The sequence below is a fragment of the Ranitomeya imitator genome, chromosome 7 (assembly GCF_032444005.1).
Source record: "Ranitomeya imitator isolate aRanImi1 chromosome 7, aRanImi1.pri, whole genome shotgun sequence".
Taxonomy (NCBI): Eukaryota; Metazoa; Chordata; class Amphibia; order Anura; family Dendrobatidae; genus Ranitomeya; species Ranitomeya imitator.
The window spans coordinates 44,167,257-44,189,532 of NC_091288.1; the positions used below are offsets into that span (position 1 = coordinate 44,167,257).

At 42.7% G+C, this 22,276-nt stretch overlaps 1 protein-coding gene across 5 annotated transcripts in view; it reads left to right on the forward strand.

Moving 5' to 3' along the window:
- RAPGEF4 (Rap guanine nucleotide exchange factor 4) overlaps positions 1-22,276 on the forward strand; it is a 325,014-nt gene that overhangs the window by 274,979 nt on the left and 27,759 nt on the right. For all 5 annotated transcript variants that reach the window (XM_069733157.1, XM_069733158.1, XM_069733156.1 and 2 more), the window contains 4 exons: positions 908-996; positions 12,381-12,408; positions 13,179-13,257; positions 20,563-20,709. In XM_069733157.1, coding sequence (XP_069589258.1) covers positions 908-996; positions 12,381-12,408; positions 13,179-13,257; positions 20,563-20,709 — 343 coding nt within the window. The remainder of the gene's footprint in view (positions 1-907; positions 997-12,380; positions 12,409-13,178; positions 13,258-20,562; positions 20,710-22,276) is intronic.

Sequence of the window (22,276 nt, forward strand, 5' to 3'; positions counted from 1 at the left end):
ACAGTCTAGATCACGTGAAGTCATTATCTCCCTCTACTCCTCCTTGGTCAGACCTCATCTGGAATACTGTGTCCAGTTTTGGGCATCACATTTTAAAAAAGACATCAACAAACTGGAGCAAGTTCAGAGAAGAGTGACCAGAATGGTGACCGGTCTGCAAACCATGTCCTATGAGGAACGGTTACAGGATTTGGGAATGTTTAGCTTGCAAACAAGAAGACTGAGAAGAGACTTAATAGCTGTCTACAAATATCTCAAGGGCTGTCACATTGTAGAAGGATCATCTTTGTTCTCATTTGCACAAGGAAAGACTAGAAGCAATGGAATGAAACTGAATAGGAGGAGACACAGATTAGATATTAGAAAAAACTTTTTGACAGTGAAGGTGATCAATGAGTGGAGCAGGCTGCCACGAGAGGTGATGAGTTCTCCTTCCATGGAAGTCTTCAAACAGAGGCTGGACAGACATCTGTCTGGGATGATTTAGTGAATCCTGCTTTGAGCAGGCGGTTGGACCAGATGACCCAGGAGGTCCCTTCCAACTCTACCTTTCTATGATTCTATGTTTTTAATAATTTTTGTTGCTGCTTTTTTTTTCAATCTGAACAATAAGCGTTATCTTTTTATGGAACACTACGAGTGCTGTCTTCTACGCGGATCTAACCATACTACCACAAAGACCTTTTTGCCGTGCACCAGACAGGTGACTGACTGCCTCGTTTTTTGTTACTATTGAATTTAAAAATATGCATACCGGTATTTAACCTTCTAATATAATTTTTATAATATCGTAGTTAAAGCTCATCATATGTAAAGGGAATCCGGAAAAGTAACAAATGTCCAAGCACCATGGATTTATATTATAATATTTTGAATCATTTCAGTTATTTTTTATCTGTTCCTATAGGAATTTTACGTCTCGGTATCAGATGACACAAGAACCATCGCTTCTCTGAAGGAACAACTTCCAGAGCTGGAGAGAATAGTGAAGCAGCTGTAAGTAATTCACATTTTTTTATTTTTATAAGTTTTTATCAGTACCGATTTAGAGTTGGTCATTTGGCAGGACGACTTTCCAACAGCTAGGTCAGTAATCTGTGGCTGTTAGATAGGAGTCCCGTTGATCGCGGGCTCTTTTGATCAGCAGACCTGGCACAATGTCGTTGTTGCAGTTTGATGCACATGTGATGTCACAGGCAGGTAAGAGATGGCTCACTAGGCTTCTGTCCACCGGCCACAGGTTACTTCCCTGGCCATAGGTTCTACCAATCAATTTGCACCATCATTAGGACCGATTGAAGTTGTGTGTTGCAAGAGCCTACGGGTACCTTCACACTGAACGATATCGCTAGCGATCCGTGACGTTGCAGCGTCCTGGCTAGCGATATCGTTGAGTTTGACAGGCAGCAGCGATCAGGATCCTGCTGTGCCATTGTTGGTCAGAGCAGAAAGTCCAGAACTTTGTTTCGTCGCTGGATCTCCCGCAAACAACGCTGAATCGGCGTGTGTGATGCCGATTCAGCGATGTCTTCACTGGTAACCAGGGTAAACATCGGGTTACTAAGCGCAGGGCCGCGCTTAGTAACCCGATGTTTACCCTGGTTACCAGCGTAAACGTAAAAAAAAAAGAACACTACATACTTACATTCCGGTGTCTGTCCCCCGGCGCTGTGCTTCTCTGCACTGTGTAAGCGCAGCGGCCGGAAAGCACAGCGGTCACGTCACCGCTGTGCTTTCCGACTGGCGCTCACAGTCAGTGCAGAGAAGCACAGCGACGGGGGACAGACACTGGAATGTAAGTACAGGTCCTTCTCAAAAAATTAGCATATAGTGTTAAATTTCATTATTTACCATAATGTAATGATTACAATTAAACTTTCATATATTATAGATTCATTATCCACCAACTGAAATTTGTCAGGTCTTTTATTGTTTTAATACTGATGATTTTGCCATACAACTCCTGATAACCAAAAAAACCTGTCTCAATAAATTAGCATATTTCACCCATCCAATCAAATAAAAGTGTTTTTTAATAACAAACAAAAAAACCAACAAATAATAATGTTCAGTTATGCACTCAATACTTGGTCGGGAATCCTTTGGCAGAAATGGCTGCTTCAATGCGGCGTGGCATGGAGGCAATCAGCCTGTGACACTGCTGAGATGTTATGGAGGCCCAGGATGCTTCAATAGCGGCCTTAAGCTCATCCAGAGTGTTGGGTCTTGCGTCTCTCAACTTTCTCTTCACAATATCCCACAGATTCTCTATGGGGTTCAGGTCAGGAGAGTTGGCAGGCCAATTGAGCACAGTAATACCATGGTCAGTAAACCATTTACCAGTGGTTTTGGCACTGTGAGCAGGTGCCAGGTCGTGCTGAAAAATGAAATCTTCATCTCCATAAAGCATTTCAGCCGATGGAAGCATGAAGTGCTCCAAAATCTCCTGATAGCTAGCTGCATTGACCCTGCCCTTGATGAAACACAGTGGACCAACACCAGCAGCTGACATGGCACCCTGTCATGATCCCAATGGCAGGGAATCACAAAAGGACAAGCACAAAAGCAAAACAAGCTCTAGGGTGATGGAACCTGAGCTGACCGCGATCCTGAACCTAAACACACAACTAGCAGTAGCCGGGGAACGTGCCTACGATGATTCCTAGACGTCTCGCGCCAGCCGAAGGATTAACTTCCCCTATAAGAAGAAACACAGACCTCACTTGCCTCCAGAGAAACACCCCACAGAAATAGCAGCCCCCCACATGTAATAACGGTGAAATGAGAGGAAAGCACATACGTAGTTATGAAAATAGAATCAGCAAAAATGAGGCCCGCTAAAGCTAGATAGCAGAGGATACAAAAGTGAACTGCGCGGTCAGCGAAAAACCCTTCAAAAAACCATCCTGAAATTACTTGAACTCATGTGCCAACTCATGGAACATGAGGAGTAATTTCAGCCCACTAGAGCAACCAGCAGCAAGGAATCACATATCTGCAAGCTGGACTAAGACAAAAATTAAGCAAAACGTGGAACAGGAAAATCAAAACTTAGCTTGTCCTGAAGATAACAGACGCAGGGAGCAGAGGTAAAAAGACACGCTGAATACATTGATAGCCGGCGAGGAAATGACAAAAAAGCCAGGTTAAATAGGAAACTCCCATAACCTGATGGAACAGGTGGACACCAGAGACCGCAGAGAACACAAGTCACCCAGTACCATCAGTAACCACCAGAGGGAGCCCAAAAACAGAACTCACAACAGTACCCCCCCCTTGAGGAGGGGTCACCGAACCCTCACGAGAACCACCAGGGCGACCAGGATGAGCCCTATGAAAAGCACGGACCAAATCGGCAGCATGAACATCAGAGGCAATCACCCAAGAATTATCCTCCTGACCATAACCCTTCCACTTGACCAAATACTGGAGTTTCTGTCTGGAAACACGAGAATCCAAGATCTTCTCCACAACATACTCCAATTCACCCTCCACCAGCACCGGAGCAGGAGGCTCAAGCGAAGGAACGACAGGTACCTCATACTTCCGCAACAACGACCGATGGAACACATTATGAATAGCAAACGATGCCGGGAGATCCAAACGAAACGACACAGGGTTAAGAATTTCCAAGATCCTATAGGGACCGATGAACCGAGGCTTGAACTTAGGAGAAGAGACCTTCATAGGAACAAAACGAGAAGACAACCACACCAAGTCCCCAACAAGAAGTCGAGGACCCACGCGGCGACGGCGATTAGCAAACTGCTGAGCCCTCTCCTGGGACAACTTCAAATTGTCCACCACATGACTCCAAATCCGATGTAACCTATCCACCACCATGTCCACTCCAGGACAATCAGAAGGCTCCACCTGACCAGAGGAAAAACGAGGATGAAACCCCGAATTACAAAAGAAAGGAGAAACCAAGGTAGCAGAACTAGCCCGATTATTAAGGGCAAACTCGGCAAGCGGCAAAAAGGAAACCCAGTCATCTTGATCAGCAGAAACAAAACACCTTAAATAAGTTTCTAAAGTCTGATTAGTTCGTTCCGTCTGGCCATTCGTCTGGGGATGGAATGCAGACGAAAAGGACAAATCAATGCCCATCTTAGCACAGAACGTCCGCCAAAATCTAGACACAAACTGGGATCCCCTGTCAGAAACGATGTTCTCCGGAATGCCATGCAAACGGACCACGTTTTGAAAAAACAGAGGGACCAACTCAGAGGAGGAAGGTAACTTAGGCAAGGGTACCAGATGAACCATCTTAGAAAAGCGGTCACACACAACCCATATGACGGACATTTTTTGAGAGACAGGGAGATCCGAAATAAAGTCCATGGAAATGTGCGTCCAAGGCCTCTTCGGGATAGGCAAAGGTAACAACAATCCACTGGCCCGAGAACAGCAAGGCTTAGCCCGAGCGCAAACTCCACAAGACTGCACGAAAGAACGCACATCCCTCGACAAGGAAGGCCACCAAAAAGACCTGGCCACCAAGTCCAGGATGACCTGCCAACACAGAAGAATGGACCTCGGAGATGACTCTACTGGTCCAATTATCCGGAACAAACAGTCTTTCCGGCGGACAACGATCAGGTTTATCCGCCTGAAACTCCTGCAAAGCACGTCGCAAGTCTGGGGAGACAGCCGACAAAATCACCCCATCCCTAAGGATACCAGTGGGCTCAGAATTTCCAGGGGAGTCAGGCACAAAACTCCTAGAAAGAGCATCCGCCTTCACATTCTTTGAACCTGGCAGGTATGAAACCACAAAATTGAAACGGGAGAAAAACAGTGACCAACGAGCCTGTCTAGGATTCAGACGCTTGGCAGACTCAAGGTACATCAGATTTTTGTGATCAGTCAAGACCACCACACGATGTCTAGCACCCTCAAGCCAATGATGCCACTCCTCAAATGCCCACTTCATGGCCAAAAGCTCCCGATTACCAACATCATAATTCCGTTCAGCGGGCGAAAATTTTCTAGAAAAGAACGCACATGGCTTCATCACTGAGCCATCGGAGCTTCTCTGTGACAAAACCGCCCCCGCTCCGATCTCGGAAGCATCAACCTCAACCTGAAAAGGAAGCGACGTATCTGGCTGACGCAACACAGGAGCAGAAGAAAACCGGCGCTTAAGTTCCTGAAAGGCCTCCACAGCCGCAGGAGACCAATCAGTAACATCAGCACCCTTTTTAGTCAAATCCGTCAAAGGCTTAACAACACTAGAAAAATTAGTTATGAAGCGACGATAAAAATTAGCAAAGCCCAAAAACTTCTGTAGACTCTTAAGAGATGTAGGCTGCGTCCAGTCACAAATAGCCTGAACCTTGACGGGATCCATCTCAATAGTAGAAGGGGAAAAAATATACCCCAAAAAATAAATCTTCTGGACTCCAAAGAGACATTTAGAACCCTTTACAAACAAAGAATTGGCCCGCAGGACTTGAAACACCTTCCTGACCTGCTGAACATGAGACTCCCAGTCATCAGAAAAAAACAAAACATCATCCAAATACACGATAATAAATTTATCCAGATATTCATGGAAAATATCGTGCATAAAAGACTGGAAGACAGAAGGAGCATTAGAAAGTCCAAAAGGCATCACCAAATACTCGAAATGGCCCTCAGGCGTATTAAATGCGGTTTTCCACTCATCACCCTGCCTTATCCGCACAAGATTATACGCACCCCGAAGATCAATCTTAGTGAACCATTTAGCCCCCTTAATGCGAGCGAACAAATCAGTCAACAATGGCAAAGGATACTGATATTTGACTGTAATCTTATTCAAAAGACGATAATCTATGCAAGGCCTCAAGGAACCATCTTTTTTGGCCACAAAAAAAAAACCTGCTCCCAAAGGGGACGAAGATGGCCGGCTATACTGTCATGATCCCAATGGCAGGGAATCACAAAAGGACAAGCACAAAAACAAAACAAGCTCTAGGGTGATGGAACCTGAGCTGACCGCGATCCTGAACCTAAACACACAACTAGCAGTAGCCGGGGAACGTGCCTACGATGATTCCTAGACGTCTCGCGCCAGCCGAAGGACTAACTTCCCCTGTTAGAAGAAACACAGACCTCACTTGCCTCCAGAGAAACACCCCACAGAAATAGCAGCCCCCCACATGTAATAACGGTGAAATGAGAGGAAAGCACATACGTAGTTATGAAAATAGAATCAGCAAAAATGAGGCCCGCTAAAGCTAGATAGCAGAGGATACAAAAGTGAACTGCGCGGTCAGCGAAAAACCCTTCAAAAAACCATCCTGAAATTACTTGAACTCATGTGCCAACTCATGGAACATGAGGAGTAATTTCAGCCCACTAGAGCAACCAGCAGCAAGGAATCACATATCTGCAAGCTGGACTAAGACAAAAATTAAGCAAAACGTGGAACAGGAAAATCAAAACTTAGCTTGTCCTGAAGATAACAGACGCAGGGAGCAGAGGTAAAAAGACACGCTGAATACATTGATAGCCGGCGAGGAAATGACAAAAAAGCCAGGTTAAATAGGAAACTCCCATAACCTGATGGAACAGGTGGACACCAGAGACCGCAGAGAACACAAGTCACCCAGTACCATCAGTAACCACCAGAGGGAGCCCAAAAACAGAACTCACAACAGCACCCCAAACCATCACTGACTGTGGGTACTTGACACTGGACTTCAGGCATTTTAGCATTTCCTTCTCCCCAGTCTTCCTCCAGACTCTGGCACCTTGATTTCCGAATGACATGCAAAATTTGCTTTCATCAGAAAAAAGTACTTGGGACCACTTAGCAACAGTCCAGTGCTGCTTCTCTGTAGCCCAGGTCAGGCGCCTCAGCCGCTGTTTATGGTTCAAAAGTGGCTTTACCTGGGGAATGCGGCACCTGTAGCCCATTTTCTGCACACGCCTGTGCACGGTGGCTCTGGATGTTTCCACACCAGACTCAGTCCACTGCTTCCTCAGGTTCCCCAAGGTCTGGAATCGGTCCTTCTCCACAATCTTCCTCAGGGTCCGGTCTCCTCTTCTCGTTGTACAGCGTTTTCTGCCACATTGTTTCCTTCCAACAGACTTACCATTGAGGTGCCTTGATACAGCACTCTGGGAACAGCCTATTTGTTGAGAAATTTCTTTCTGGGTCTTACCCTCTTGCTTGAGGGTGTCAATGATGGCCTTCTTGACATCTGTCAGGTCGCTAGTCTTACCCATGATGGGGGTTTTGAGTAATGAACCAGGCAGGGAGTTTATAAAAGCCTCAGGTATCTTTTGCATGTGTTTAGAGTTAATTAGTTGATTCAGAAGATTAGGGTAATAGGTCGTTTAGAGCAGGGGTCCCCAACTCCAGTCCTCAAGGCCCAACAACATGTCATGTTTTCAGGATTTCCTTAGTCTTGCCCAGGTAATAATTGCATCACGTGTGCAATGCAAAGGAAATCCTGAAAACATGACCTGTTGGTGGGCCTTGAGGACTGGAGTTGGGGACCCCTGGTTTAGAGAACCTTTTCTTGATATGCTAATTTATTGAGACAGGTTTTTTGGGTTATCAGGAGTTGTTTGCCAAAATCATCAGTATTAAAACAATAAAAGACCTGACAAATTTCAGTTGGTGGATAATGAATCTATAATATATGAAAGTTTAATTGTAATCATTACATTATGGTAAATAATGAAATTTAACACTATATGCTAATTTTTTGAGAAGGACCTGTATGTAGTGTTTGTTTTTTTTACGTTTACGCTGGTAACCAGGGTAAACATCGGGTTACTAAGCGCGGCCCTGCGCGTAGCAACCCGATGTTTACCCTGGTTACCCGGGGACTTCGGGATCGTTGTCTAGATCGCTGCAGCATCGCTAAATGTGACGGTATCTTTATTCGGCTGTACATCAGCTGTTTTCACAGGATGGAGTACTGCCAAAAACACTGATTCATGAGCAAGTTTACAATTCATTTCAGCCAATGAGCGATTATTTTTTTAATTTTGTCGGTTGATTACCGTACTGACTACAAAAGACGAATAATTGGGGAAGGAGCATTCTCGATTATTGGCCTCGCTAAATGGGCTCTTAGGCTTTGATCTACCTTACCTCTTCAGCCATTTTTTTTTACCAAGTAACAATTTAGGAACGGAGCACTTTCAATTTCATTGCAGCATCAGTAGTTAATTTGTCGTAATTTGACATTGACAACTTGTGTATTATCCCATTACTCTATGAAAATAGTTTCCAGTTCATACTGAAATCTTACATCAAAGGATTTCTCTATACTAACTACACAGCAATACAACTCGTTAACGGGTTAGTTCCAAACTCACAAGATATCCCCGTATCTGTCTTGTTTGGATAGAGCACATGCTTGGCCTCCTATAATTTCCGTGCCAGATTCTGCTTCGGCCGCTAGGCGCCGCCGCCTCTTTGTTGCAGGTGATGCTTGACACCATCAATCCTATAATATTCCTGGGGGCTTGTGGCCGGTTCGTTTGGGTTTTTATCTGCTCTCAGCACTGCATGGGGCTGTTCACAATTTAAAACCCAGGAAAACAAGTTCTCATTGCCAGTCAATGTTTGTGCTACCTGGTTTTACCTCTGTATCTGGCGTTTCATCCTAATTTATCCTGTTCTCTGACCTCGTCTAGTTTTGTTTTACATACCTGAGGATTTTATGCCTCCTGGATCTGACCTGGCTACCTGACTATCCTTCTTGCCAGCTTTCGCCAGCAGCTGACTTTTTCGCCCTAGCTCAGATCCCAGTACAGGGGTTTAAGAGTGAAGGCCAGGGCAACCACAGCGGTCTTGGAAACAGAGTAGCTTGCCCCAAGCCTGTTCATGGTATCCATTTTTGAGATACCAGTTTACTATGAACAGTTCTCCACTCTATTGTCCATTATACTGCTGGCGAAAGTTGAGCATTGTATTTAACTATTTCCAACATCCCCATAGACGATAAATGGAGCAGAGGCCGAGCATGCGCTACATCTATTCAAGACAGAGTTGCAGAGCCCTGTTCTGGAGGTTCCAGAGTCCTCATCTCGGGAGCGCAGAGGTTAGATCCCTAGTGATCAGCTCAGCGTGTTATCCCCTGTCCTACACATAGGAGAATAACGTGTGATTTGGGGAATAACACTAAAATATATATATTTTCTTATGCTGCCTCCTCAATTATATGCACATACTTGTATACATGGATATAGTTGTCCACGTATCATGGAACGCCACCATTACAACTCTACTGGAAAGTTGTCAGGTTTTTTTAAAGCCTTTCTTGCAGCTGATTGGTATCCTAGAGCTTTCTTGAGAATACTCTGCATAATAGGAAACTCGGAAGAGAGATATCACAGAGAGGCTTACTTGGTGTATTCAGAAAAGTTAGCGTTTTGTACGGTTATCATATCTTTGATACAGAACGCAACTGCAAATCCTCATAATTAAATGGAATCGAATTGCCTGCTAAGATCATAAGAAACACTTTGCTAAATGTGCTTTCTGGTCTCCCGTGGCAAACAAATGTAGCTTTCCAAGAGCAGACACTTCAAGTGCACATTCCTATTTGGTTATGCTAATAATGTCATTTGGACTCAAATGAGCAATCAAAATTACTTACCTAAAGTCTTCTGTGGCCCTCTGGTTATTCTCCTCGAATGTTGGCCGAACGAGAGGCTGCCGCAGACTTCCCCAGCGTGAAACTTCATAAGATCTCAGATGAATATTGTTCTTACTGATTTTCTACAATTACTTTATTGAAGTAATAGCGACAAAATAATTCAAGTGCTTTTCAGTAGTTCACATTTGCAGAAAATAAAGGACTCATTATGTAATGAATTCAATACCATTCCTTAACATTTCAAAGTCTGGTATTAATTTATAGTTTTATTTCATGCCACACAACCCATTGAGGCTGCTAAGTTAAAATACCGGTCTTCCAGTAAGAGTGTATAGTTTAGCTAATAATATTAACTCTATGGGAAAACTCCGAGTAGCGGTCTTCGTAATATTCTTGAAGAAGGCAAGTAAGCTTTCTGATAAGCCATGGACTTAAAACTGAAAATGGAGCAATTCTGTAATTTTTATTAAAAGGCGTTAACCCTTTATTCCCCTAACATCTATAATAAAAAGCAAATCAAGCATGTATGACACCTAAAGCCTTGTGCCATGTGGGAAGGGAAGGATTTGCCTATGTGTTAATGTAGGCATATGGTAGAAGGGAAAGAGTACATGTTAACAGTTTGCATTTATGTCTCACGTGTAAATCATGTTCATGTAGATGTAAATGATGCGCTAACAATACCACGGAGGTGAGAGGAGGACACTCAGATGTGAGAAGCGAACCACAATGTCCTGTTTTATCACAATACTGTACAAATATTTCCTATGTACCTGCCTGTTCTGCCCAGCGCCAATCTATGCGGCACGGAGCGGTCACAAGCCACTCCTGCCGGCGATTCAACGGCTTCTACTAACGTCATATCATCGGAAAAGCGGCTCATTTTCCGCTCTTCTCTGTTGACGAAATGTGACTGCCGACGTCATGCTGATTGTCAGTCAGATCCCTGCTGTCTAACTGCGGGGAGCTGGCTGTCAGTCAGCATGACATCAGCAGCCACGTCCCGTCGACAGAGCGTCCCAGAAGAAGAGCTGCTCTGTTGACTTTGAGCAGTTGAATCATCGTCAGGAGCAGTCAGTGACCATTCTATGCCGGCACCAGGTAGAACAGGCATGTCAATAGCTCGTTTTTAGGCCATTGTAAAAAAAAAAAAAAAAAGTCGTGGATAAACCCTTTAAGGTGCTATCTACTTAATAGACTGAGTCTAAGTCGACGTTCACATGTTAAAGGGACACTGTCACCTGAATTTGGAGGGAACAATCTTCAGCCATGGAGGCGGGGTTTTGGGGTTTTTGATTCACCTTTTCCTTACCCGCTGGCTGCATGCTGGCTGCAATATTGGATTGGAGTTCATTATCTGTCCTCCATAGTACACGCCTGCACTGTGCAAGATTACCTTGTGCATGCATGTACTACGGAGGACAGAGAATGAACTTCAATCCAATATTGCAGCCAGCATGGAGCCAGCGGGTACGGAAAGGGTGAATCAAAAACCCCGCCTCCATGGCTGAAGATTGTTCCCTCCAAATTCAGGTGACAGTGTCCCTTTAAGTATTTGGTCAGATGGTTTTCCACACGGACCGAGAGTACTCGTGAAAAAAATGTAGCAAGCACTATTCTCTCCTGTCTATCGGATGAGACCCCCCACTCAAGTCTACGGGTACAGATCAACCATATTACTTCCTATTTTTGTGGATACATTGTAGTTATTTACCTAGTAAACTTTTTTGATCTTGTACAGTTTAAACTCTTGATGTATAAATTTCAGTGTCACACAGACGTAAAAAACAGACAAGGGCGTGATACAGTGATGAAGTAGAAATGACAGAATGGAGGAAAATTGTCTCTTTTTTTTATGAATTATCATTTGTTTGTTTTTTTCAGGATGTAAATCAAACAGTTTTTCATACGGTCATCTGAACCCCGGTCTAAGGGCTCGCTCACACTGCCATATAACACGGCCAATTTCTACCTGATAGCACTCGGCCCAATATTATACTATAAGGTCAGTGCAGATCTGCGATTATTTTCTCTTGGCGATTTGGCATGAGAAAATTATCACAGCTTGCTGCGAGTCACTATGATATTTCAATCACGTGCACCCATGCAAGTCTATGGGTGCGTGTGAAACATCGGGCCTGCACTCAGATGCCATCCGAGTGCAGTCCTATATTCTCTCGCAGAGACAATGGAGAAGATGGAGAAATTAATTCTTCCTCTTTTCTGCACCTGTGCTTTGATTCTCGCATGCAAGACAATCAGATCACAATCAGAAGCTAGCAACGCTGCTGAGGCCAGAGATTGACTACGCTGGTCATATGGATATATATACGACACATCATTTCTTAAACGGAACCTGACAGCAAGATTGACACACAAACTCATTTCATAGCTTTGTGTGGGGCAGGTTCACAGTATATCGTAATTCTCATATTTTCAAAAATCTTTTTCCGCATAGTCTTGGAAGTAGAACTAGTCCCAAGAGGCGTGTGAATGTGTGGACCAGTCCTGCCCCACAGCATATACAGTATATATAGATATATGGACTGTGAATTTATTTCAGTGTATACAATATATAGCAATGTGAACATGGAATATTAGGACTGAGAGTCTGAGACAAAGCAGTGTTGGGCTTCTAGAGTTTCACTGGGTACTTCCAGGGTCATATTTGTGGCATATTCACCTTCACTAAAGAGACCAAATTGTCGTGATTCTGTTTTTCTGTCTTATTTGTTTATTACTTAATAATTTGATGTCGTTAATATTTTATAGATCAGATGATGGAAAAGGACAAAAGAAAGTAAGTAAATTGGTCCTGTACCCCTGGTCCCTTTTTTTCCTTTATATTTTAGAAAAATCTGATTAACACTGCCAACTTAAAAAGGAGAAAGGCATCTCTGCTGCCAGTCTGGTCTCCCAACCCGAGTCTGTGTGTGCCAGCACGGTGCCAATCCAAGGCTTTAAATGCCCGTTGCTCACTATGCCAACCTATCACCTATCCTCAGGGTAGTGGACACTTGGCTGATCACTTGGCGCCCAGTTGCTGGGAGCCAGTGGTCCCACATGTGCACCACCTCTCCAAATCTAGCGCATGTCCATCTCTAACAGTCCCGCAGACCATTGCTCTATTCAAAAGGGGGGCTGCAGAGCCTTATTCTTGGGTTTAGAGGGGCCCTATTGGTAAATAATTTAGTCAATATTGTTATGTTGTAAAGGACATTATAGTTCAAAGTGACGTTACTAATTGATGACTTATTACTAGTGATGAGCAAATCAATTTGTGGAATCTTGGTCCAGAGTTCTGGCCTACTCTTTCACAGAAGTGTAAAAAAAAAAAAAAGTACAATATGGTGTTCCATAGAGGTAGATCTAGGAACACAGAAAATATATATTTTTTCTTTTTAATAACTTGTAGTGTAATTTTCTGTTTCCACTACTGAACTGCAGATCTATAACTACCACTGTTAAAATAATTTACCCGCTAATCTTAGGAGTGACTACTTCACGTTGTATGACCAAGACCTCAGTAGTGATGGATCGACTGATCATTTAATGTGTTTCTATTATCAGCACAAAGTGCTTCTACGACAGTTCAGCACTGGGGATGAGAGATTGCAGAAGCGGCAGCCAATAAGAAGCTCAGATGAACGTAAGTACAAATTAAAAATATTTTGCCTCCTTGTTCAGTAAATTGTCCCAAAGGTTTTCTCCTCCAGCCATCCCATGCTTCTCTCTCCATCAGATCATCTCTTACTCTTTAAATTAGGAGCTGTTCTGCAGCACTCGGTGGCGGCTGCTACACATTGAATGGAGCTGTGTAGTGCGGCGCCCTTCAATGTTTACAATGAGCTACTTCTGAAGATAACAGCTGATTGGTTGGGGTGCCAGGTGTCCGACCCCCACCCAACTGGTATTGATGACCTATCTTCCTTCTTGGCCATTAATATCATATGACTAGTGATAAGCGAGTAGCATTGTTGCTCGGGTGATCTCCGAGTATTTGTTAGTGCTCGGAGATTTAGTTTTCGCCTCAGCTGCATGATTTACGGCTGCTGGACAGCCTGAATACATGTGGGAATTCCCTAACAAATAGGCATTCCTCATATGTATTCAGTCTGTCTAGCAGCCGTAAATCATGCAGCTGAGGTGATGAAAACTAATTCTCCGAGCACATCTAAATACTCGGAGATCACCCGAGCGTGGATCGAGGAGACCCAAGCAACCAGTATACTCGCTCATCACTACATATGACCAGAAAATCCATTTTAGCTCACAGAGCATTGTCTACAATTGTATGCACTTCTTAGGTGAGAACAGGACTGGTGTAAAAAGGCGAATATTTTGCCGTTTTGCATTTCCTTTGCCTCTTTCAGAAGTTGGCAGAGTTTACTGGAAAGGTCAAAGACCCCCTTTACTGGAAAGGCCGGACTGCACGGGTATAATACATTGGTAGATGTTTAGATGGGGGATACCGGGTTCACTTTACATTACGTGGATGATCAGAGTTTCTGAAGCTATTTGCCGCTCGTGACTATTTTACCTTCCGCTTTTGGCTTTGTGGTGTATTTGTTCTAGGCTGTCGGAATTGTTGTGTTCTTTGTAATTCTTCATCAATTGTCAGGACTCTAACAGAGTTGGAGATGGAGTGTGAAGCCGCAGCTTCTGCTATGCTGGATTTCAGATTCCATCGGCTCGCTGTAGCAGGGGGGACAAGTGTTATAGCCAATTACAGATACAAAGGTCAGGGTATGAAAGAAACAAGGGAAAGGAAATTGGTTGGTTAAACGGCTGTATCAAGTGGCCATAAACAATCTTTGGAGCGGAGTTTTGGGGTTGTTCTGGGTCAGTTTACTAGTAAATGGTTTTTCTTTCCATATAGGTAGTTCACGAGTCATAGAGCAAATGGTGTTCCTGGTGTAAAGGGTCAGATCATTTCCTCCTGGCATGGGAGAGGAATCAAATGTAATGTTCAGAAAAAATATTCACGTGCCTACTGTGCTAAGACAAGATTGTAAACCTTCTGAAGTGTCGGGCACATAGAAAGATGTTTAATGTGAGCTTTCCAGTAATGGAGATGGTGGACGCGGCTTACATCGCTCATCAGAATGGAAAAATTAATTCAGAATGTTTAGTAAATAGCACCTCAATAACAAAGCAAATGTAGTGTTTTCTGTTGCATTCAGGACAAAATAAATGGGTTATATTCATAGCGAGGCTCCAAAGTATTGGGATCCATCCATGTTACACTTACTGGGGATTTTAGGACATCCAATTCTAAACCCATTAATATAGAGTTGTTCTGCACTTTGTTGCTATACCAACTTCAGTGGTGACATTCTTTTAACCACTCCATCCGATGCTTGGCATTGTGCTTGGTGATGTAAGGCTTTCACGCAGCAGCTCGGCCCTGGACACCCATGCCATTAGGCTGCAGGCACAGTTTTAGTGCTGATGTTAATGCAAGGTTTGGACTTGGCCTCTGCAGTTATCAAGTTAGCCAAGTGATGGCAACGTTTATTCACTACGTTATTTTATATATATATATACTGTATATATATATATATATATATATATGTATATATATATAATGTATTGCGCATAAGAAGAAAAGCATAAACAAAAATACATTTGGCATCATAATCATACTGACCAATTGAGTGAAGTTAGTTGTCACTGAAAAAAATAAATTAAAAAAATAAACTTTTTTTTTCAGCTTTTTTAAACTTTTCATTTTTGCTTTACTTTGGGACTTTTACTTCATTGTGCCTGATCCGTCAAATATTACGCTGCAGTACTTCCGCTTTGCCCTGTATTACATTTATCATCATAATACTGACACGCGTCCTTTTAGACCCAACATCTGGCAGCTATGAGGACCAATGTGATAAACTGACAGATTGCGCTCCCCTCTCTCTATTTAATGATCACTAAAAAAATTATATGAATCACCTCTTTTTCTCCGTTTAAATTTAAGACAATAAAAATTAAATATAACTATATAACATATATATATATATATATATATATATATATATATATATATATATTCAGCATCACCGCCTCCGTAAAAGTCCAATCTATTAAAATATAAAAGGACTAGATGGTGGCCCGATCGGGTATTCCAGAATATGTATGTATGTATGTACGTTGCGCTGTGAGTGGGGGTTAAATTCCACGCCAATATCGCTGATTCGTCGCGCCCAGCTGACCGATCAGCGAAGCGGTGTTTAAATCCCGGGCCAATATCGCTGATTGGTCGCGCCCGGCCGGACGCGACCAATCAGCGAAGCGTGGTTCAAATCCCAATTCGCGGCCGGAGTGCGCCTGTCGCTCATTGGTCACAGGATGTTGGGGGTTTGGGGCGCTGGATGTCGGGGGTTCGGGGCGCAGGATATAGTACAGCCTCGTATAACACAGCCACGTAGTATATAGCACAGCCACGTAGTATATAGCAGCCACGTATTTTATAGCACAGCCCACCTAACACAGACAGCCACGTGGTATATAGCACAGCCACGTAGTATACAGGAGCCACATAGTATATAGCAGCCACATAGTATATAACACAGCCCACGTAATATATAGCACAACCCACGCAGTATATAACACAGCCCACGCAGTATATAACACAGCCCACGCAGTATATAACACAGCCCACGTAGTATAATTCACTGTCCACGTAGTATATAGCAGCCACGTAGAATATAACACAGCCCACGTAATATATAGCACAGCCCACGCAGTATATAACACAGCCACGCAGTATATAACACAGCCCGCGTAGTATATAACACAGCCCACGTAGTACAGTACAGACCAAAAGTTTGGATACACCTCATTTAAAGATTTTTCTGTATTTTCATGACTATGAAAATTGTACATTCACACTGAAGGCATGAAAACTATGAATTAACACATGTGGAATTATATACTTAACAAAAAAGTGTGAAACAACTGAAAATATGTCTTATATTCTAGGTTCTTCAAAGTAGCCACCTTTAGCTTTGATGACTGCTTTGCACACTCTTGTGTTGTAAGTTCTGTTTTTGGGCTCCCTCTGGTGGTTACTGATGGTACTGGGTGACTTGTGTTCTCTGCGGTCTCTGGTCTCCACCTGTTCCATCAGGTTATGGGAGTTTCCTATTTAACCTGGTTTTTTTGTCATTTCCTCGCCGGCTATCAATGTAATCAGCGTGTCTTTTCACCTCTGCTCCCTGCGTCTGTTATCTTCAGGACAAGCTAAGTTTTGATTTTCCTGTTCCACGTTTTGCTTAATTTTTGTCTTAGTCCAGCTTGCAGATATGTGATTCCTTGCTGCTGGTTGCTCTAGTGGGCTGAAATTACTCCTCATGTTCCATGAGTTGGCACATGAGTTCAAGTAATTTCAGGATGGTTTTTTGAAGGGTTTTTCGCTGACCGCGCAGTTCACTTTTGTATCCTCTGCTATCTAGCTTTAGCGGGCCTCATTTTTGCTGATTCTATTTTCATAACTACGTATGTGCTTTCCTCTCATTTCACCGTTATTACATGTGGGGGGCTGCTATTTCTGTGGGGTGTTTCTCTGGAGGCAAGTGAGGTCTGTGTTTCTTCTGATAGGGGAAGTTAATCCTTCGGCTGGCGCGAGACGTCTAGGAATCATCGTAGGCACGTTCCCCGGCTACTGCTAGTTGTGTGTTTAGGTTCAGGATCGCGGTCAGCTCAGGTTCCATCACCCTAGAGCTTGTTTTGTTTTTGTGCTTGTCCTTTTGTGATCCCCTGCCATTGGGATCATGACACTCTTGGCATTCTCTTGATGAGCTTCAAGAGGTAGTCACTGGGAATGGTCTTCCAACAATCTTGAAGGAGTTCCCATAGATGCTTAGCACTTGTTGGCCCTTTTGCCTTCACTCTGCGGTCCAGCTCACCCCAAACCATCTCGATTGGGTTCAGGTCTGGTGACTGTGGAGGCCAGGTCATCTGGCGTAGCACCTCATCACTCTCCTTCTTGGTCAAATAGCCCTTACACAGCCTGGAGGTGTGTTTGGGGTCATAGTCCAGTTGAAAAATAAATGATGGTCCAACTAAACGCAATTCATAGTTTTGATGCCTTCAGTGTGAATGTACAATTTTCATAGTCATTAAAATACAGAGAAATCTTTAAATGAGAAGGTGTGTCCAAACTTTTGGTCTGTACTGTATATAGCAGCCAGGCAGTATATAACACAGCCCACGTAGTATATAACACAGCCTACGTAGTGTATAACACAGCCCACGCAGTATATAACACAGCCTACGTAGTATATAACACAGCCCACGCAGTATATAACACAGCCTACGTAGTATATTACACAGCCCACGCAGTATATAACACAGCCTACGTAGTATATAACACAGCCTACGTAGTATATAACACAGCCCACGCAGTATATAACACAGCCCACGTTCTATATAGCAGCGTGGGCACTATATCCCTGTTAAAAAAAAAAAAGAATTAAAATAAAAAATAGTTATATACTCACCCTCCGGCGTCCACCAAAGCTGTCCCGATGCGCGCGATGCCCGCACCAGCTTCCGTTCCCAGTGATGCATTGCCAAATTACTCAGATGACTTAGCGGTCTCGCATCACTGGGAACAGAAGCTGGCGGCAGCATCGCATGCATCGGTGGACGACGGAAGGTGAGAATAGCACGATTTTTGTATTTTTTTAATTATTTTTAACATTATATGTTTTTACTATTGATGCTGCATAGGCAGCATCAATAGTAAAAAGTTGGTCCGGGATGGGGTGACACACTGGCACTGACTGGAGGAGAGTAGGGACTGGGCCAATTCGCGGCCGGACTAAGCCTGTCGCTGGCCAATCAGCGACTTGGGATTTCCGTTACAGACAAACAGAAAGACAGTCAGACAAACAGACGGATGTAGCCCTTAGACTATTATATAGATAGATTTAACCCATACAGTAAATACCATAATGCTGAGAAAAAATATAGAAACATTATTATGTAATAATAATACCAAAATGGTATCAATGAAAATGTCAGCTCACCACACAATGAATGGAGTAATTATAAAAGCTACAAATCTCAGAAAACGGCCCCAGAAACCAAATAGATAGATAATTTTTTTATGTTCACTTCTAAAATAAAAAAGAGAGATTAATATTTAGTATCACTATAATCGCACAGAGCTGAAGAATCATGTTGCCAGGTCATTTTTACTACAAAACCTTAAACGAAAAAAAAAAAGAGCATATACCTTACAGTAGATAACATAGGGTACTTAATAAACACTGTTTTTAATAAAAAAAAAGCCATCCCACCACAACCAAGTGTACCGCAATTGGGATGGTCCTATCCTACTATTAAAACCTAACCTTGTGTCAGACAACTATCCCCCCCCCCCCCAAAAAAAAAAAAAAAATTGCAGAAATGTGTTTTTCCATGATTTCACCACATTTGGAGTATTGTTCCCATTTTCCAGGGCATTGTATGATAAAATGAATAGTTTCATTCTAAACTACCGTGCATCTTATTCTGAAAAAACCCCCACAGCTCTGCCAAGTGAATGGTGGAGATGGGAGAACCCATTGATGTTCGGTACGGACCCCGAACTTTACCGCTCATCACTAATGGAGAGTAAAAAAAAGGTTTATGGCTCTTGGCAGAATTGGAGGAAAAAATAAAAGCTCAAAAACGAAAATCAACTGTGGCGAGAAGGGGTAAAAAATTCGGTCCGAGCTCTGATTAGTTACCATATGCAGCAAAGACCATTTTCTTTTAGACAGTTTTGATTTATGAGGTCCCTTATTTCTCCTTTACTGATTTTTAAGAACTGAAACTAAAAATACACTGCCCTTACCCTCATCCCCTAAAATTGAAAATATAATATGCAAAAACGGAGTAATTTTTTTCAGAAAGCAATCTTAGCGTGCTATAGTGGTTTATGATACTGGGTCAGCATTGTGGCTTAGTGGTTATCATGGTTGCAGTACTAGGGTTTGAGTCTGCCCATGGCTGGGTAGCTGCTTGCAAATCTTACATCGCCAAGCACAATGCCAAGCATTGGATGGAGTGGTATAAAGCAGCCGCGGTCTCTGGAGCAGCGGAAACATGTTCTGTGGAGTGGCTTCTGATGGATGAGTCTAGGTTTGGGTTCTGCCTGACTGCATTGTGCCAGCTGTAACGTTTGTTGGAGGAGATATGGGGATGTTTCTGGAATCAGCTGAGGCTCTTTACTTGCAGTGAGTGTAAATCCTAATGCTTCAGCATAAAATATATTTTGGATGATTGTAACTTCCAATTTTGTGGGCACAGCTTGGTCTATAAAGGCATGGCTGGAGAAGTTTGGCTGTGGAAGAACAAAATGAGGTCCATAAAAGCGTGGTCGATGCGTTTGGTGTGGAAGAACATGACTGGCCACACAGAGCACGGACCTCAATCCCATCCAATACCTTGGGGATAAGCTAGAATGGAGAATGTCAGCCCAGCTTCTCCTCCAGCATCAATGTTTGACCTCACAAATGTTCTTCTGGATAAACAGGCAAAAAATTCCCACATCATTCCAAAATTTTGTAGAAGGTCTTCCCAGAAGAGCAGAAGATGTTATAGCTGTAAAGTGGGGACCTTCTCCATATTAATGTCTATGGATGCAGGATGGGAAATCATGAATGCTCCTGTTGGTATCCCAATTTTTGGTCTATTTAGTGTAGGAATATTTTAATATTTGGGAGTGTTTAGTCTTAAACTATAAAAACATAAGAAAACAATTAACCAATTATTATTAAATTGACCCTTGTGTGATAGATCTCTACGTGAGTTCCACTGGGGACTGGGACTAATGTTTGCCTGAAGAATATGCTGGTGCTTTATAAGCAGCAAGACATAAATAGGATTCGGTGACATACTGTGTTCCTCCAGGTGATACATGACATACGCTCTTATTACATCTGATGATTGTATTTTGTCTTGGCAGTTCTCTTCAAGGTGTACTGCATTGATCACACATACACCACCATACGTGTCCAGGTGTCTGCCTCGGTGAAGGAAGTGCTGTCTGCTGTAGCAGATAAACTGGGCTCCGGAGAATCCTTGATACTCGTGAAGATCAGTTCTGCAGGAGGTACTGTTTGACTATCATTCCCTCCACTCATAGAAAATAATTTAAAAACTCAAGGTTAAACACACAAATAGCAATGGTTTTATAAAAGCGTTTTGGGATAATTTCAGTTGATTACAAACAACAGTACGGTCCCCTACTGAGTAAATAGGCCAAGCTGGGTGCTGGAAGCATGTCTTTGCTGAAGACGGCTACAGTGCCGCCTTATAGGGTAACAGAGTAGCCATTTCCCAAAATATTACTAAAATGATCAGCTAGCAGTGTGCAGGAAAACGACTCACTTTACAGAAATGGCCCTTCACAGCGCACAGTGTCCTTGTCTTGTTACTGAGAAAACAGCTCCAGAAACTTACTAACAAATAAGTATAAACAGGCGAAGGGTTATTGATCTGTATTGTGGTGATCAGTGCAAGGATGCGGCCCCTAGTGCACCCCCCACTGCAAACGTTACATGACATATGGAAGTATGATGCTTTTCCAAACTGTGGTCCTATGAACCCCATCCACATGCTTAAAAGATAGCGGCTAGCCATAAGGCAATTCATAGAAGATAGATAGATAGATAGATAGATAGATAGATAGATAGATAGATAGATAGATAGATAGATAGATAGATAGATAAATAGGAACAGCATCAAATACTACCTCAAAATCGTGCAAAGCTTCCCCAGCCAATGTTCAAATGGCTAACAAAATAGAACTAAAAAAAGGAAAACAGCACAAAAAACTGAAAAAAAGTGTCCACTTTTTTTCAGTTTTTTGTGCTGTTTTCCTTTTTTTACTTCTAGATAGATAGATAGATAGATAGATAGATAGATAGATAGGGGTCGGGCGCATCCTGGGGACTCTGCAGTGTGCTTTAAGGTAACCACTTTTTGGAGGGTCTTTTTGGAGACTGTTTTTGGGCAGCATACATTTATACATATATTATCACTTGGTACTGTATCATCCAGCGATTGTGTTGGTTTTTCTCCTTCCCCCTCCACAGTATGCATTTGCACTTTAATAGTATTACCATCTATGCCACCTTTTGTACGCACTTTTATTGCACTTTTTTCTGGAATGGCAGCATATTTAATAATTCCTCTGGTCGATTAATTGTTGCACATGTTCACTGCCGTTCCTTATTCTATGTATTCATGTATTCATCTATTCGATGTTACTCAATACTCTGCAGTTTTGTCAGTCCTTTCGGTGTGCCCCTCTAGTTCTGGTATTGTCCCCACCTATTTTTTCTCTCCTTTTTATTATTTTGGTATTTAATAAATAAAATTTTGATTTTATTCTATCATTGGACTTAGTTCGGGTTTTTCTCTTTGTTGTTGTTTGTACTTTCCGATTGTCCTTATTGAATTTTTCATGTATTCACACACATAGGCGGGTATCTCTTACTTTACTATATTTCAGATATTATCTCGGATATTTTGTTTGTGTATTTTGCTTTGAGTTTTTGCAATTATTTACATAGATAGATAGATATGAAGTGGAGGCAGCACACCAAAAATAGTGAAAAATAATTGGTTTTTAATGGCCCATTGTTGCCACAATTTGCCATTAAATCATTTATTTT